The sequence below is a fragment of the Mesoplodon densirostris genome, chromosome 18 (genome assembly GCF_025265405.1).
Source record: "Mesoplodon densirostris isolate mMesDen1 chromosome 18, mMesDen1 primary haplotype, whole genome shotgun sequence".
Classification (NCBI taxonomy): Eukaryota; Metazoa; Chordata; class Mammalia; order Artiodactyla; family Ziphiidae; genus Mesoplodon; species Mesoplodon densirostris.
Window position 1 is genome coordinate 60,328,258 of NC_082678.1, and position 15,602 is coordinate 60,343,859.

The following is a 15,602-nucleotide window of genomic DNA, read 5'->3' on the forward strand; positions in this document are numbered from 1 at the left end:
CAAGGTGGCTAGGTCACTCCTACTTTTTGCCTTCAGAGGCATGTCCTTTAATCTTTACAACAAAGCTACAATGCAATTATTATTCTCCACGTTTTACAAGTGATCAGTTTGTACAATTCTTTTGTACAAACTAAAAATTGTTTTAAATTTTGTTATGTGTTTTTTAACCACAATTTAAAATGTGCTTTTTACCACAATAAGCATGTAACATAAATCTTAACCATTTTCAAGTGCAGTGTTAACCATATTCACATCATTGTTCATTTGTACAATTTGGGAAGACTGTTGGCAGCAGGTCAAAATGAAATGTCTGGGCACAGTCAAGTATAACCTGGTCGACTAGAAAATTCAAATTTTAGAAACATATATTAGAAACTTCTGCATTATTTCTAAAGACAGGGTTGCTAGAAGGGTTATTGTTCGTGAGTGTGGTAATTAACCAAAAATTAGTTTTCTTTTTGCCTATATTCTTCTCATTAAGCATATATATTTTACCCCTTTGTTTGTATTTATGATATAGACTTCCTTCAGTCTCACATTGAAGGCCCAGGTCTGATCCATAGTATTATTTCACCTCCCAGGGATGTGAGAAGAAAATAACAGATTCCAGACCTCTGACATCACCTAATCTAAAAGCTTGGTACAGGCACAGTTTAGAAAAGAGCTACTGAATTTAAATTTGTAAGGGCTGAAGAAAAACTACGCATAAAATGGACAGAGTTCTTGCCAGGGTAGCAGACTTAAGACAGCAATAAATCAGTAAGAACTATAGCACAGGATCACTTTATTCTGGCTTTGTGGCATTTACAGACACTAAAACCTGGAAAGAGCAGAAATGCCTTTGGACTTATATTTGCAAAACCTTGTGTCCATTATTTTACCTTCTGGGTTTCCTTTTTTTTTTTTTTTTTTTTGTCTTTATTTCCTTATACCACCATCTATGTCTCTTGGGTGCAGAAGCTGCTTACATGTCTGTTTGTGTGGCCCTGATTTACATGTGGCAGCTTGCTTACCCAGAGAAAGGTATTGAAGATTGAATTGGATGCAGTTTGTCTGTGGCTCAATAGAGGGAGTCGGGGAGCCGAGAGAGGCTCTCTTCTCAGCACAGGAACGTGTCTGGTGAAGTGTGCGCGCACCAGGCCCCAGTCAGCCAGGAGGAGGAGGGGCGGGATGGGGGTGGTTGCCTCTAGCTGCTCCACCCTCACTTTGTGTCAGCAGGTAGAGAGCGTGATTGCAGTCCCAGGGGAGGCAGTCAGAGCTAGAACACCAGTTACAAACCACAGGGCTTCCTCCTCTAGGGAGCTGATCCAGAATTGGCTTTCTGGAAGGGAAGCACTCGAATCCTCCTGAACTTTCCAAGTCTATCCATGATGCAGAGACATTGCCCTCTGGGATTTTCTGTGTTCCTGGTAGTGAATTGTTGCTGATGTATTTGCTACTTTGCTTCTTTTCTCTTTCAAGATTTGATCATTTTTATATGCTGTTCGGGGAGAAAAAGGACTTTTGTTAGAAAGCAGATTTCAGAAATGGTTTTGGATCCTCTAGAAGTGTTTTTAGAGTTCTTGGGGACAGTAGCTCTAACCTTGGAGTAAGTTTCTGCCTTTGACCTGCATGGATTATTTTTTCGGGCTGCGGAATTTCTCGGCACCTAGCTGCAGTGTGGGGCACTTGGTTTGGTTGCAGAGTAAGAAGGTGGAAGAATGAGCTGTACTTGGTTAAGCAGTTGAAACCTTTTTTTTGAGCAGGATCTTTAAAAGCATAATTGAATTTGTTTCACCCCCGTGGATTCCAGTGGGCCTGACAGCACAACAGGTTTGCAGATTTCTTTCGAAATTCTTTTTTTTTCTCCCTCTGCCTCAGCAAAAGAAAAGAATCTATATCACAGGTTCATGTTCCATTGCTTGGCTTTTCAGCATTTATTCTGAAGACTTAATAAGATTTTTTAACTTGACCTCTGAACACAGTGGGCTTTGTGGTTGAAGTGCATTTGTATTTACTTAAGGGTGCACATTTTGAAATCTTAGAATAAGACGTTGTTTGTACAAAGACCCAAATTCTCAAGTGTGCCTAGAAATAGCACAGATCTACTCTATTCAGGTTTATTTTTACTTTTTCAGGGTTTTCTACTTAGAGCCTGTAGACTAATCACCTCCTTACTCCCCCTTTTATTCCCCACCCCCTCAAGGAATTTGAAAACGTGTTAGGAATGGTCCTTTGTTTTACTTATGAACCTAGAAAATTACAGATTATAAGATCTGGATAATAAAGTAGTTTCCAAAAGCATCTCATGGGAAATCAAAGTGCTTGGCATTCTCAAGCAGGAGCATAAAAGCTGGAATCCCTAAGAGAGAAGGGAAAATAAAGATAGAAATATGAATGTCAACTGGGAAAAATAATTGGAAAGCCAACCTTTTCAAATATTCTTCTAATTATGAAAGTTGGAAAAGCTTGTGATGCTCAGGTTCATCCTGTGACTATGTGAAGACATATAAATTAGCACCTAGTTTACAGGCCAATCTAGGTAGAAACTCTAAAAATCATAGTATATTTAAATTCATGAAAAGCGTTGTAAGGTCAATGGACCTGGAACTTTGGCTACAATGAAATACAGTTTAATGTTGAAACTTTTATGAATACATGTTGTAGCATCTTTGGACATCTCTCAAGGTGTGGTCTGAAATAGTGTTTCCTCTCCTTCCACATTTTTTAAGAAAAAATTCTCCTGTGATCTTTAGTCTTTTACCGTTGACAAATTTTGTGGCTTTAAAGGACCATCTCTTCGTTTTCTGAGCTGGAGTTTTTCACTCTCACCTTTGATGCATGGCCTTAGTCATTTACTTTGCCTTGTTTTGTTCATTAACATTGGGTTTAGTGGCTCGAGAACTTGATGCATATGGAAGACCAGCACCAAGTGATCTGACATAATTAAAATTCAGGATGTGACATTCAACCTCAAGCAAAATTGAAAATTCCAAAGAGAAGCGGCGATATCTTTACTAATCATAGTGAAGATGGGAGAAAATGACATACCTGAAGCAGAAGTAGGCTGAAAATACCTTCTTCCCTACCAGGTCAGGAATACCACCTGTTCTTGGGAATATACTTTAGAGAAAGGAAGGACCAAAACTACGACCCGGCTTTCTGAAACTGAAGCATAAGTTTCTTTTCCTCCGTTTGTCTGGATCTAGGAACCTGTGTTTGGTATTAGCTAGTGCAAGCAGTATGTATGGCCGAAGTGCATTGCTGCAGCTGGTAGCATGAGTGGTGGCCACCAGCTACAGCTGGCTGCCCTCTGGCCCTGGCTGCTGATGGCTACCCTGCAGGCAGGCTTTGGACGCACAGGACTGGTACTGGCAGCAGCAGCGGAGTCTGAAAGATCAGCTGAGCAGAAAGCTATTATCAGAGTGATCCCCTTGAAAATGGACCCCACAGGAAAACTGAATCTCACTTTGGAAGGTGTGTTTGCTGGTGTTGCTGAAATAACTCCAGCAGAAGGAAAATTAATGCAGGTAAGGATGACTTTATTATTTTTCACTTTCCATCTGTTTGGAATATGCCTTTCTTCTTTTGTCTGCCAAAACAAATTCCGTACAAGGGCTCTGCTGCTTAGCTTTCTGTGTTTCATCTTGTTAAGTATATTACCTTATTGGCCTTCTAAAGCAAATTCTTATTTTATACTCGAGAAGAAACATATAAATCCTGTATTTTATAAGATCATCTGCTTATTTTTAACTCTCGTACTACACTGCATTACATAATAAGTCCTTTCTTTGCAAGTGATATATTCTGGACACTATTTTTTTATAGATGAAATATATGGGCTTGTATTTAATTAACTCGAGGATTGTACTTTACATCATGTTTAGATTTGAAGTGAGCACTGAGGAGGTTGATTTTAATGGTCAGTAGCACCCTGAAATTCTAGAATGTCCTTGGAGCAGATTTGATCAGTGTGTCACTTTTAAAATTCAGTCAAGCTTGCATGCTACGGCTGGCCTTATACCACGTGTGGCACCCTATTGCTAAGCCCAAAATGGAGAGGACTGGATTACAAAATGGACACAAGGTATAAACTTGCCTCCTGATCACTTTGGTCTTGTCTACACATAATTTTATTATTTTCAAAATTTTTAAGTTTAACACCTGTTTTTTATTACCCACAAAGTTTTTCAGACACAGTTTCTTAGGCTTTCAGGTTGTGGATTTCACCTCTAACTCATTCACAGCCTACTCTTTACGCGTTTAGTGTATGAACTGACTGAGGCCATGGTACTTCATGGATGACTTGCTCATTCCCCCTGGTGAAGATAGAGGCTTGAGGGCTCTGCGTCTTTCAGGTGGCGTTCTAGTACCTTACTCTATGAAATTATGTTGCTTATTGATTAAAATTCATTTTATAAAAGGACATTTCCTGCTGTAGCTCTTAGTCACCGGTGAAAAATGTTAAATATCATTCATCTCAGCATCTAAGCTCAGATTTTTATTTTGTAACATGAACAGAACCAACATATTGTATGAATTTAAATTTTTGTCCACTGAGACGAAAAAGGTGAGAAAATTTAACAAATTATAGAACTCTCTTTGCCAAACATGGATTTTTACATATATGACTTAGTGGCTCTTCATGATCACTTCTTAGGCAATATTTTGAAGCTGGGATAAGTGAAGTGGAAGAAGAATTGGGTGAAAAGGAAGGCTCTGCTATTTAGAAAAATAAACAGGCAAAAAGAATATATCTGGAAAAAATAGTGTAAGAATCTTTTGGATCAGAGTCTGTTCACTTAATTTGAACTTTAGGATAGAATTAGGAATATTTAAAAGTTGAAACCATAAATCATTTTGAATACAACAGTTGGAAAGGAAACTTCCATCCTGACCTTGCCTAGTTAATACCTTGAGGCATGAGGTATGTGCTCCATTGTAATTTTTTGCCCTAAGTAATTTTACTATAGAACCATATTCTGGAGGCTCTGAGGTCTTTGGGAACTGTACTAAGCTTTGTGTCTTATTAATGTCCTGTGGCAGCATGTTCAATGGGTTAATTATATGCTGCATAAAATAGTGTCTTTTATTTTAAATGTTTTGTCTTCTATTATCATAAAGCTCCACATAAAGTTTCTGTGTATTCATAAAGGAAAAGGTATATAAGAGATACTAGCTGGCATTCTCTGCCATTTATTACCTTGTCAGTCTGTATCCTATCTTCTCTTATTTTGCCCTTTTTCTCACTCTGGTGAGTGTTGCTTAATCCTTTTTTTTTTTTTTAACCTATTAACTTTGAATCTATCAGTGTACTTTAAGTATTGATTCTTTACTTTGTGAAGAGAGAATTTCATTGTATCTATTATTTAGCAAGGCCTTTCCAGGCTTTCCAATACATAGTTTGCATCATTGGCAATTTTCAGTCTTTCTTCACTTTTTCTCTCCATACCAGCTTCTTCTAGGTCATTAATAAATTTGTACACTAGCCTAGTATTAATCTCTGGAGACTTTCAGTATTGGTCCTGGTTTATTTTCTATTAATCAATTTTTAATCTACAGTAATTACTAAATTTTCTTAATAACCTCTTATGAGAGACTCTATTTTAAAAAAAAAACTTTTGGATGATATGCCTCAGTTCATTTTTATCCACTATTTGATTAACTCTTTCAAAGAAGTCTAGCATGTCAGGGACACATGGTTTACACTTCTAGAATCCATGCTGTTTGTTCCTTATCAGATTACACTGCAACACAGGTTTACTCAACTGTGGTTAACCAAGCCTTCCACTCAACTGAAGTTCTGTTTAAATGTCCTAGAGCTGTGCTTTGCTGCACTTTAGCTTTCTTGATGGATATCTGTCCCCTGGTGTCACAGATCTAAATGCAATCTTCTCTGTTGGCTTTGCAGAATTTTGGATAATTCTGTGTTTCCTTCTACCTATGAATTATTCTAGTTGCCTGTTAAGTTTGATTATCTTCAAAGATGCAGTCAGGTCTTTGTAAAATTGGGCATGCTATGCATTGGGAGATGAGAAGTTATGAGAACAGTGATTTTAAAAAATCATAATGACCTTGTTGTGGTTTCTGGAATTTCCAGAGAGTTTCAGAAAATCTGACATTTCTTTACATTTTGTTCAACTATTTCAGGGTATGTACTTTTTCATAAGGACCAAATTAACTGGACTTTCATTTGTATTACAATTTTAATTTTCCTTAGACAAAGAGAAACGTCCCTTGACAATGTGCCCCCAATTTGCTTAATAATAAAATAGGCCATAGAACTGTCTCTAAAATATTTTTGCTTGTCTCAGCTTCATCTGATGGCTGTATATACAAGGCCAGGCCTTGGTGAATTTTTGTCCTGATTCTTATTCCTCACTCTTTGTACTTAGATTTCTCTTTACCAACAGTTATATCCATTGCACAAGATATGTTCAGAGTCTTAAATTATGATATTCTCTTTAAAGTACTAGAAGAAAGTCAAAATAGAAGAGGAAATGTTGCCTTGGCTATATTCCTTTCATTTCTCAAGTCTTCTCTTTTCCATTGCAAAACTCCCCATCTTAGCCCTGACCAAATTATATTGCTTTCCTTTCTATTTTGCCCAAGAGCTGCGTCTTTGCACTACCATATCATTTCAAATCCCTGTGCGGCTTTGCCATTGTCTTTAAAGTGTCTGCTTCTTAGGTTTCCCCTACATTTGCCAAAATCCTGTCTCTCCCTCTCCTCTGATTTCTTTCTACTTTTTAAATCTTTGTTTCCCATTGAATTTTTATATTTAGAATAACCTTCCACCACTATTCTGCCTCAGTATTTCCCTAACTAGCCCTCAAAAATCCATGTCCAAAAAATTTTTTTTGTAATTATGAGTAATGATGGATGTTAACTAAGCTTATTGTGGTGATCATTTCACTATATATATAGTGTGTATATATATATATATATATATATATATATATATATCAAATCATGTTATACACCTAAAACTAATACAGTGTTATATGTCAATTATATCTCAATAAGAAAAAAAAGAGAGAATGTGGGAGACACACACAAAAAAATCCATGTCAAGGAAACTTTCAAGGCTCTCCTCATTACTTGGCAGTGACTGATAAAGAGGACTAAATGATAGTGATTTTACTATTATTCTTACTATTTTGACTGTTCATTTGACTAATTATTCTTCTCCTGGTTTATACCATTGTAGAAGGAAAATGAGCTGGAGCTTATGCATTGTCTCATTGTCCAGTTTTCTGGTTTGTTTACCTCTTATCAACATTTGTTTATATTATTTCTAAGTGATATTGTTGCTACCACTTCTAAGCATATCTAAGTGATAATGTTGCTACCATTTTACCACTGTAAAAATGATTACAGTCCTATTTTCTTTCTCAATTCTTGTTCTTTATTAACAAATATTACTTAGAGGGACAACTCAAATTAATCTTCCTTCTTCTCAAAGCAAAAGAGCAAGAGGATCTTTGTGTAGCGCAGGAGAGGTCACCGATTCTTTAACTATCACACTCTTCCTGCTCAGCTGGTTGTCCTGGATTTTCTTAGACTCCAGGTTAAAGTTATGATCAAGATTAGAATGTGCTGCCCTGAGGCTTCAGACCTACAATGGGAGCTGTGGTAGTGCAGCATTTGGCCAGTAGCAGTGAACACCTCCTGGACAAATTCCCCCTTGCACAATGTCTCTGCTTGCCCCTTCATTTTACCTATTAGTCAACACATAGTTATCCCATCTTTCCATTTTCACTTTATTTGTAGTCAGGGCCTGAAGTGAATTATTTGGGGAGGAAGAGAAAACTTTATAATTAAAGTGTTAGCCAAAGCCAGAGAGACAATGCTTTATAGCAAACTGTAGTTGACAAAGTGACTAAACTGTGACTAAAGGGACTTGACTTTTAGCTTTGACTCTGCCACTAAGTAGTTGGGTGATTTGGGACAAAATAGTGTTTTACCTTTTTCTGGGCTTTAGATTTCCCATCTGTAAAACTGACCTTGTGCTATGCACTTCACATGTATTAACTCACTGAATCCTTGTAATACCTTCATGAGAGAAATACAGTACTTTTTTTTTTTTTGAGATTAAGGCAGATGTTTTTTAATTGAAGTATAGTTAATGTACAATATTATATAAGTTACAGGTATACAATATAGTGATTCACAATTTTTGAAGGTTATACTCCATTTATAGTTAGTATAAAATATTGGCTATATTCCCTGTGTTGTACAATATGTCCTTGTAGCTTATTTTATAATACATAGCAGTTTGTACCTCTTAATCCCCTCCCCCTATTCTGCCCCTCCCCCCTTCCCTCTCCCCACTGGTAGCCACTAGTTTATTCTCTGTATCTGTGAGTCTGCTTCTTTTTTTTTTTTTTTGTTATATTCACTAGTTGGTTGTATTTTTTAGATTCCACATATAAGTGATATCACACAGTAGAAATACAGTACTTTTATTTTTACATATTATAGGTAAAGAAACTGAGGCTCAGAGTGAGGCTCAAAGCTATTTGCTAAGGTCTAATAGTAGGGGGCATAGCTGGAACTTGAACCCCAGAGCTCATGTTTTTCTAACTCTAAAATTCTGTACAGGGACTTCCCTGGTGGTCCAGTGGTTAAGACTTCGCCTTCCAATGCAGTTGGTGTGGGTTTGATCCCTGGTCAGGGAGCTAAGATCCCACATGCCTCATGGCCAAAAAAACCAAAACATAAAACAGAAGCAATATTGTAATAAATTCAATAAAGACTTAAAAAAATAAAATTCTGTACATCTACGAATGCCAAAGATGAACAAAACACCAGTGTAGGCTTTGTCTAAATGATGAATTTATTTCCAGAATAGAAAGGAATGAAACTGATGAGTACTATTCTCTGCAATTGATCCAAACTATATAATATCCTGCTAACTTCTAATAATCTCTGTATTTCTTCTGTTTCTCTCATTTGTGTTTCATTTACACATTTACAAAGATATTTACAAATCAGAATGTTTATTTACTTAGTATTTCCCTTTGAGTGGAACAACTTTCATTACCTTTCTTTTCATTTTATAACAGTCTGTGGTAAGTTATCTTATACGGGAACCTGAAATAATAAACTTTGAAATAGTATGCATCTAACTGTCATAGTATGCATCTAACTGTTAGAGTTCCTTGGAAGCAGAGATTTCAAAGATTTTGTGATTTTGCTTTGAGGCCAGCCTTTAAAAGAAGTATAGATATTCAAGGTACAGTCAACTCTTGGTTACTTATGTTAATGGCGGTGCAGAAAATTCAGTTAATTTATAATTGACTTTGGAAAGTAGTCAGAAGTACTCCACCATCAGATGTAAATCCTCTGTGCACCCAAGCAATCTTAGGTGCTTGCCTTCTATGATCCCAGCTCAGAGCCTTCTTGATATGGCTTTTTTGTTAGAAGCATGGCACCCAGAAGAGAGAAGGAAGCTGCAGAATATTTTTAATGATAATTTTTCAAGTTAAGGAGGTATCTCATTTATATAAAAGTACCTATCAGACAAATTTGTGTATATAATAGTTCCATACTTCATGTGAAAATCCAGCAAAATTGTTGTAAGTTCAAATTCATTAACCTCTGTGGTTAATAGGAGGTAATGAATGAGCTGTGCCCTTGGTTATTGCCCCTATCAGGCTATTTAGTGTCCTTTGAGCTGATTCTAGGGGTATGCATTTCCTTGGTTTTTGTGGTAAACTGTGTGTGTGTGTGTGTGTGTGTGTGTGGTAATTTTCTTTACCTACAAATTAGCCATAGTTAGCTTTTTATACAGTTTTAAAGATATCTCTGGGGCTCAAGGTTTTGTTTTTGTTTTTAAAAAAAGGCTTTACATTTCATTCACTGGAAAGTGTTTATTGGAACTTTCGTGTGCTTTTTTTCCCTCCTTTTACTCCCTTCAAATTACTAAGTACAGTAGAGGGAAAAAGATGTTATAAATGAGCAATGTACAATTATAAATGTTCTGTCAGGAACCAGAATTGGTAGCAGGGTATTGTCAGAGAAGTGTGTGATGATGATGTTCCATCGAATTTAGGTAGCAATTTTCTTCCAAGAAGCTTAAAATGATTCACAAATACTTGCAAACCAAATACAGGTGATACTTACTCCATTTTATAGAAAAGGAAACTTAATGGGAGAGAGAAAGCAGGTTAATTATCTTAGAAGAAAGTTGCATAGAGATGGACCCAGTGTGCTTTGCAGGAGATAGACTAGTAATCCACTTTTTAAGTTATCCAAGGATGTGGATTTCTCAGGGAAATCCTCAAAAGCTAAAATATTGTCAATGGCTGAGATACCCTCTATATGGACCGATGTTGCTCAGTTTGACAATTCAGTTTAAAAGCGATTGGTGAAGCAGTTTGCCAACTTTATGTCTCAAAAAGCCTTCTGAGCTTACTCTCTGACCTGCATTAATTGTTCTTTTGAGAATTGTTGGAGAACAAACCAAGGTCTTTACCACTGTAAAGATGGTAAAGGACCTGTAAGGCCCTTCAGGATCTGGCCTGGCACCTGCACCTTTTACCTCCTCTCCCCTCACTCTCCTCCAGTCACCCTGACCTCCTTGTTGTCCTTCAGTTAAACCAAGACTATTACCACCTCAGGGCCTTGCCACTTACTATTCTCACTTACACCCTGGGTGTTTTCTTCTCTCAGTCTCAAATGTCAACCCCGTGTCAAATACACCTTCTCAGTGAGGCCTTCCTAGACCATCCAATTCCGAAGGACTCTTCCTACTCCCCCTAGGGCTCATATTCTCCTTCCCTGCTTTATTTTTCTTTATAAACTTACTGCCATGTGACATACTTTTGTAGTTGTCTGCCTCCCCTCAGTAGACTATGAGCTCTGTGAAAGCAGGGATTTTGTCTCTTTAGTTCAGAGCTTTTGGGGACTAGGGCTTTAGTATTACTTAGATAGTGCCTTTGACACAGTAGGTACTCAGTAAATATTTACAGAATGAATATGAGGAACATTATGGTGGTGCTGAGTGGCTGTGATAGGTTGGACATAACTCTAGGATGAAGCAGATTTATTTATATCTCATCACATTTTTTAAAGTATATTGTGAAGTCAATTATTTTGAGTGTTTTGGGTTTGATAGAGCATGCTGTATTCCTTTATTTCTCTGACTTACTGACAGCATAGTGTCTCCTTGATTGTCATTTTCAAATTGTAAATATGGCTATAATCAGTATGTTTGAGGAGCTCCTTTACCCAGCACTTATTTAGTTTAATAACTAGCCCAACCCCTACTTTTTAGAAAATTCTAAAGATGTAGACGTAGAGAATGGACTTGAGGACACAGGGATGGGGAAGGGTAAGCTGGGATGAAGTGAGAGAGTGGCAGGGACATAGATACACTACCAGATGTAAAATAGATAGCTAGTGGGAAGCAGCCGTATAGCACAGGGACATCAGCTCGGTGCTTTGTGTCCACCTAGAGGGGTGGGATAGGGAGGGTGGGAGGGAGACGCAAGAGGGAGGGGATATGGGGATATATGTATACACGTATAGCTGATTCGCTTTGTTACATAGCAGAAGCTAACACACCATTGTAAAGCAATTATACTCCAATAAAGATGTTAAAAAACCAAACACAGAAAATTCTGATTTTCCAAGACAAATGGATTGGAGTACTGATTTAAAATCTGTGATTATAAGATATTAGCATGTATCCAAAGGACCTCACCTTCGTAGTCCTTAGGCCTGCGATTCCCAATCCTAATTTTGAGACACCCTAACACAGTGGTTTTCAGTCTTTTTTTTTTCCATTCTTTTTTCTCCTAAACTGTTTGGTGGGGCGGGGGGGTCACTGGCCCCTTTGAGAATGTGCTGAACGTTATTGACCATATGTACTTAATGTACAATTTTGCATAAAATCTCAGTGAGTTGCGAGAATCTCTGAGACACGTGTAGTAATCTAAGGACTCCAGATTAAGAGCTGTTATCCTAGAATAATCCCAGTTATTTCAAGAAATGAAACCAAAATCTCAAAACTAATTTACCCTCAGTTTACTTAATTTAAAAAGTACATTACTAGAAGTCAAACAGACAACAATACTACAGTGCAATTATAAGAAGGTTAGCCTGACCTAAGATGACCTTAGATATAAAAATTGGTATCTGACAAAGATCTGCTTATATATAGTGTAGTAAAGGGATTGTGCTCTCCAAATATTAGGTGAAACTGCATCAACTCAAGAAATGCTTACAGCCCTTCATCATGGTGGTTTCACTGAAAGGCCCACAAGAATAAAAGATATTTTCCTAATTTGTTTTGACATAAGTAGAACAATTGTGGCTTTATGTGTTTATTTGGTTACTGAAGTCAGAGAACAGAGGCTGTAAAATGAGCAAACTTTGGTTACTTTCCATCAGTTTGTCTTCTGTCCTTTAGACTCCATTGCTTTTCCTAAGGTGTAGGAGTCCTTGGGCCCTTCAATTTCTATTTGCTATAATGGAAAACTTTGAATCTCTTTTAGAAAGTTTATTGTTTCTTGCTTGTTTGGTTTTAAATAACAGATAAGCTACTTTACATACTCTTATTTTTATCTGGGTTTTAAACATTACAGTTCATTTTGTTTTGTTTGATACTTTTTAATATATTAGAGTTTGTGTTTAAATTGCATATTCAAAAACACCAGAATAATCAAAGTGATTTAAGTTAGGGTTTTTAAAATTGTAAACACAATGTATCACATTTTTCCTGGGTAATAATTAGATTATTTAGATACTCTGATCCCTAAATCTAAAGCAGTGGTCCTTGTTCAAGATGACAGCATAACTACCTACAAGACCCCTGTTCGTTTTTTAAAAATTTAGAGTACTTCTGTTATGATGGAAATCAACCATATACTACTGTAATTTTAAATAGCATATTCGTTATCATGTACCTATCAATTTTGTGCATGCTGTTGTATCAAAAGGGTACTATTGTGCGTATATAAATATATGACAATTGAGAAACACTGTTGCTATTGTTATTTCTGTAGAATAATTTGGATGAGACTGAAGGCTTTATGTTTTATGCCTACTGATCTTGCTATTTCCTAAAAAATGATTACAGATTTCCATTCTTTTTTCACCTAAACTATTGTCTACAGTCTTATGAATTATCCACTCTTAAAAAAGAAATCTTTTACATGGTTCAGGTTTCATGTTCTTTCACTTTTATATCTTCTACTTAGAATCATATTGGTTATCTGACTTTAAGAACCTTGTGGCCAAGTTCTTTTTAATTTTGTGAAGGACTTTATTGGCCTTTTACTGGAATTAGGTCCTCTTCAGTTTTCCACACCTGGGGTAAAATACAGTTTTGGGTGGGAGGGCAGAGGCACAGGCTATTCCGTTTGTAAAATATAATCATCAAGTTTCCAGCTGGGAAAAACACCTAATCCAATCATTTCATTTTACAGATGAAGAAGTAAACCCAGAGAGATGAGTGGTTTGCCAGTCAAAGAACTGCCAATCTACTACCGTATCTTACTGGCCAGCATTTTTAGCAAACCTTATTTATTTTAAACTTTTTTGGGTCATTGCAGGAAGATTAAAAAGAAGCTGTTGGCAGAGATTTTCCCCCTGAACATTCCATTAAGAAGATAGGGAGTGCCGTAGTGTCTCTTTCCTCTTTGATCCCTAGTCAACTAGAAGGCATACTTTAAAACAAAGGAACAAACAAAAAAATACCTTGCTGCAATTTAGCATTACTTTATATGGTGCATATGCATAAAGTAATTTACGCCATAGACTCACTGCACCAGGTGGCCTTTTGTCCTGGATTGTCTCCTCAAAGCAACAGAGGCTCTTTATAAAGTCTAGGCCAGGAAACTTACCGAGACTGGGGGTGCACTGGAGTCTCTCCATGTCTTACACTGTGGGTCTCCTACTGTGTACCAAACGCTGTGGCAGATCCTGTGGGAATACAGAGAACAGCACCCTAGCCTAGTCCAACTGAGGAGATACACCTTCAACAGCGGAAATCAGTACGTGATGAATGCCAAGCAAGAAGTGCAGGCATAAATGCCTTAGAGTGCCAATTTTCATTTTCTCAGGAGTCATTCAAATGACTGTGGTGATTCTGTCTCAAGATCCCCTATGACTGAATAAAAAATAAACAAAAACCGTAAAATTTTAACCCAGGCAACTTCAAGGAGCTTAAATCTAGAGGACAACTACAACCCAAACAGTCATACCTTCTAGTTTTCACTTTTATCAGTTAAGTATAGGTTATAATATTGCCTGTAAAAATATTCCTGTATGTATAATACTCATCAGTAGCATTTTCTGTAGAAGTCCAAATAACTAAACACCATGGCTTTCTTTTCAAATTGCAAACTGACTTTCTAAAATATACGAGAAGTTTCTGTTAAGTTGTAGTAAGATTAAAACAGAAAATTTAGCTTTAAACAGAATTGAACACATTGGGAGTTCTGTTTGAATTGATAATCTAACTGGCTCGTTTTAATTCTTTGTAAACTGCATAAAGGAAGAAATAAACACTAAGTCTATGTAGAAGGTGAAAAGTATTTGAATACCATCTCTATTTAGAAAACTTATTTCCGTACCAAGATTTTTATTATTACTATTGACTTTAGTCATTATTATCTATTATTCCCATTCTCTTGGGTTGGTTATAGTATAATATGAGGGCTATAGAGACCAACTCAAGAAGAATATACCTGTCTGCTATGACAAAAACATTAGATTATTACCTGCTGTGAAGTTAGTAAACTGTATGGTGTACGTCATATATTTTTATTGTCATTGGACATTATTTGAAATTTAGTTTTCTCCCTTTGGATATATGAAAAGTTCATAGGTGCCTCATGACCATTTAAAAGGTAAAAGCAAGTCACTTAACCTTTCATCTGTTGGGGTAGGGTTGGTGGGGTAAGTAAATGACCTTTAAGTTCCTTTCCAGCTGTAGACATTTAGAGGTTATACTTATTTCAGAAATAGACTTATTATACGAAAGGGACATGTACCTTGCTTATTTATTTCTTTTCCCTGAGATAAAATTGATTTGGTAGGTGGTACAAAAAATCTGACCAAATTCCTTAAAGTCACACAACAAATTAGTAGGAAAACTAAGCACCAGACTCAGTTGCACTTCTAGTCCTTTGGTCCTATACTATCCTTACATTCGGTTAACACACACAAAAAGGACTTTTTCTCTGGAGTTTTATATTTTAAAATATGTGTAGTAAATTGAGGACCCTTATTCTAAATCCTTCATCAAGGCTGACCCAGTGACCAAACCACACTGACTTCAATCACGAACCTACATCTAAGTGAATCTGAACCTTTGGAAAGGCTTGAAGAAGCCAGAGGTAACCTAGAGCTGTAGTAGTAGAAGGAGGATAATGAATCTGATCCTAAAATAATTTGTAAAGTTGAATTATTAGAAATAAGTTGAATAGTTACATTAGAAATAAGATTTCAGAAAAGCTGATAGGTGTTCATGTGTGGAGTTGAGGGTTGGCGCTTCAGTAAGTAAGCATCTGGAGGCATCTGGGAGGAGTGGAAATGGGGCCATCTGATTAGTAACTGTGCCTTGTTATTAAACCGTGACTTTCTGCATTGTGTATCCCCAGAGTTGGAAA

At 36.7% G+C, this 15,602-nt stretch overlaps 1 protein-coding gene across 3 annotated transcripts in view; it reads left to right on the forward strand.

The window, feature by feature from the left end:
* The first annotated feature begins 3,257 nt into the window (after nt 1-3,257).
* RNF43 (ring finger protein 43) overlaps nt 3,258-15,602 on the forward strand; it is a 59,459-nt gene continuing 47,114 nt past the window's right edge. For all 3 annotated transcript variants that reach the window (XM_060082170.1, XM_060082171.1, XM_060082173.1), the window contains exon 1: nt 3,258-3,509. In XM_060082170.1, coding sequence (XP_059938153.1) covers nt 3,258-3,509 — 252 coding nt within the window. The remainder of the gene's footprint in view (nt 3,510-15,602) is intronic.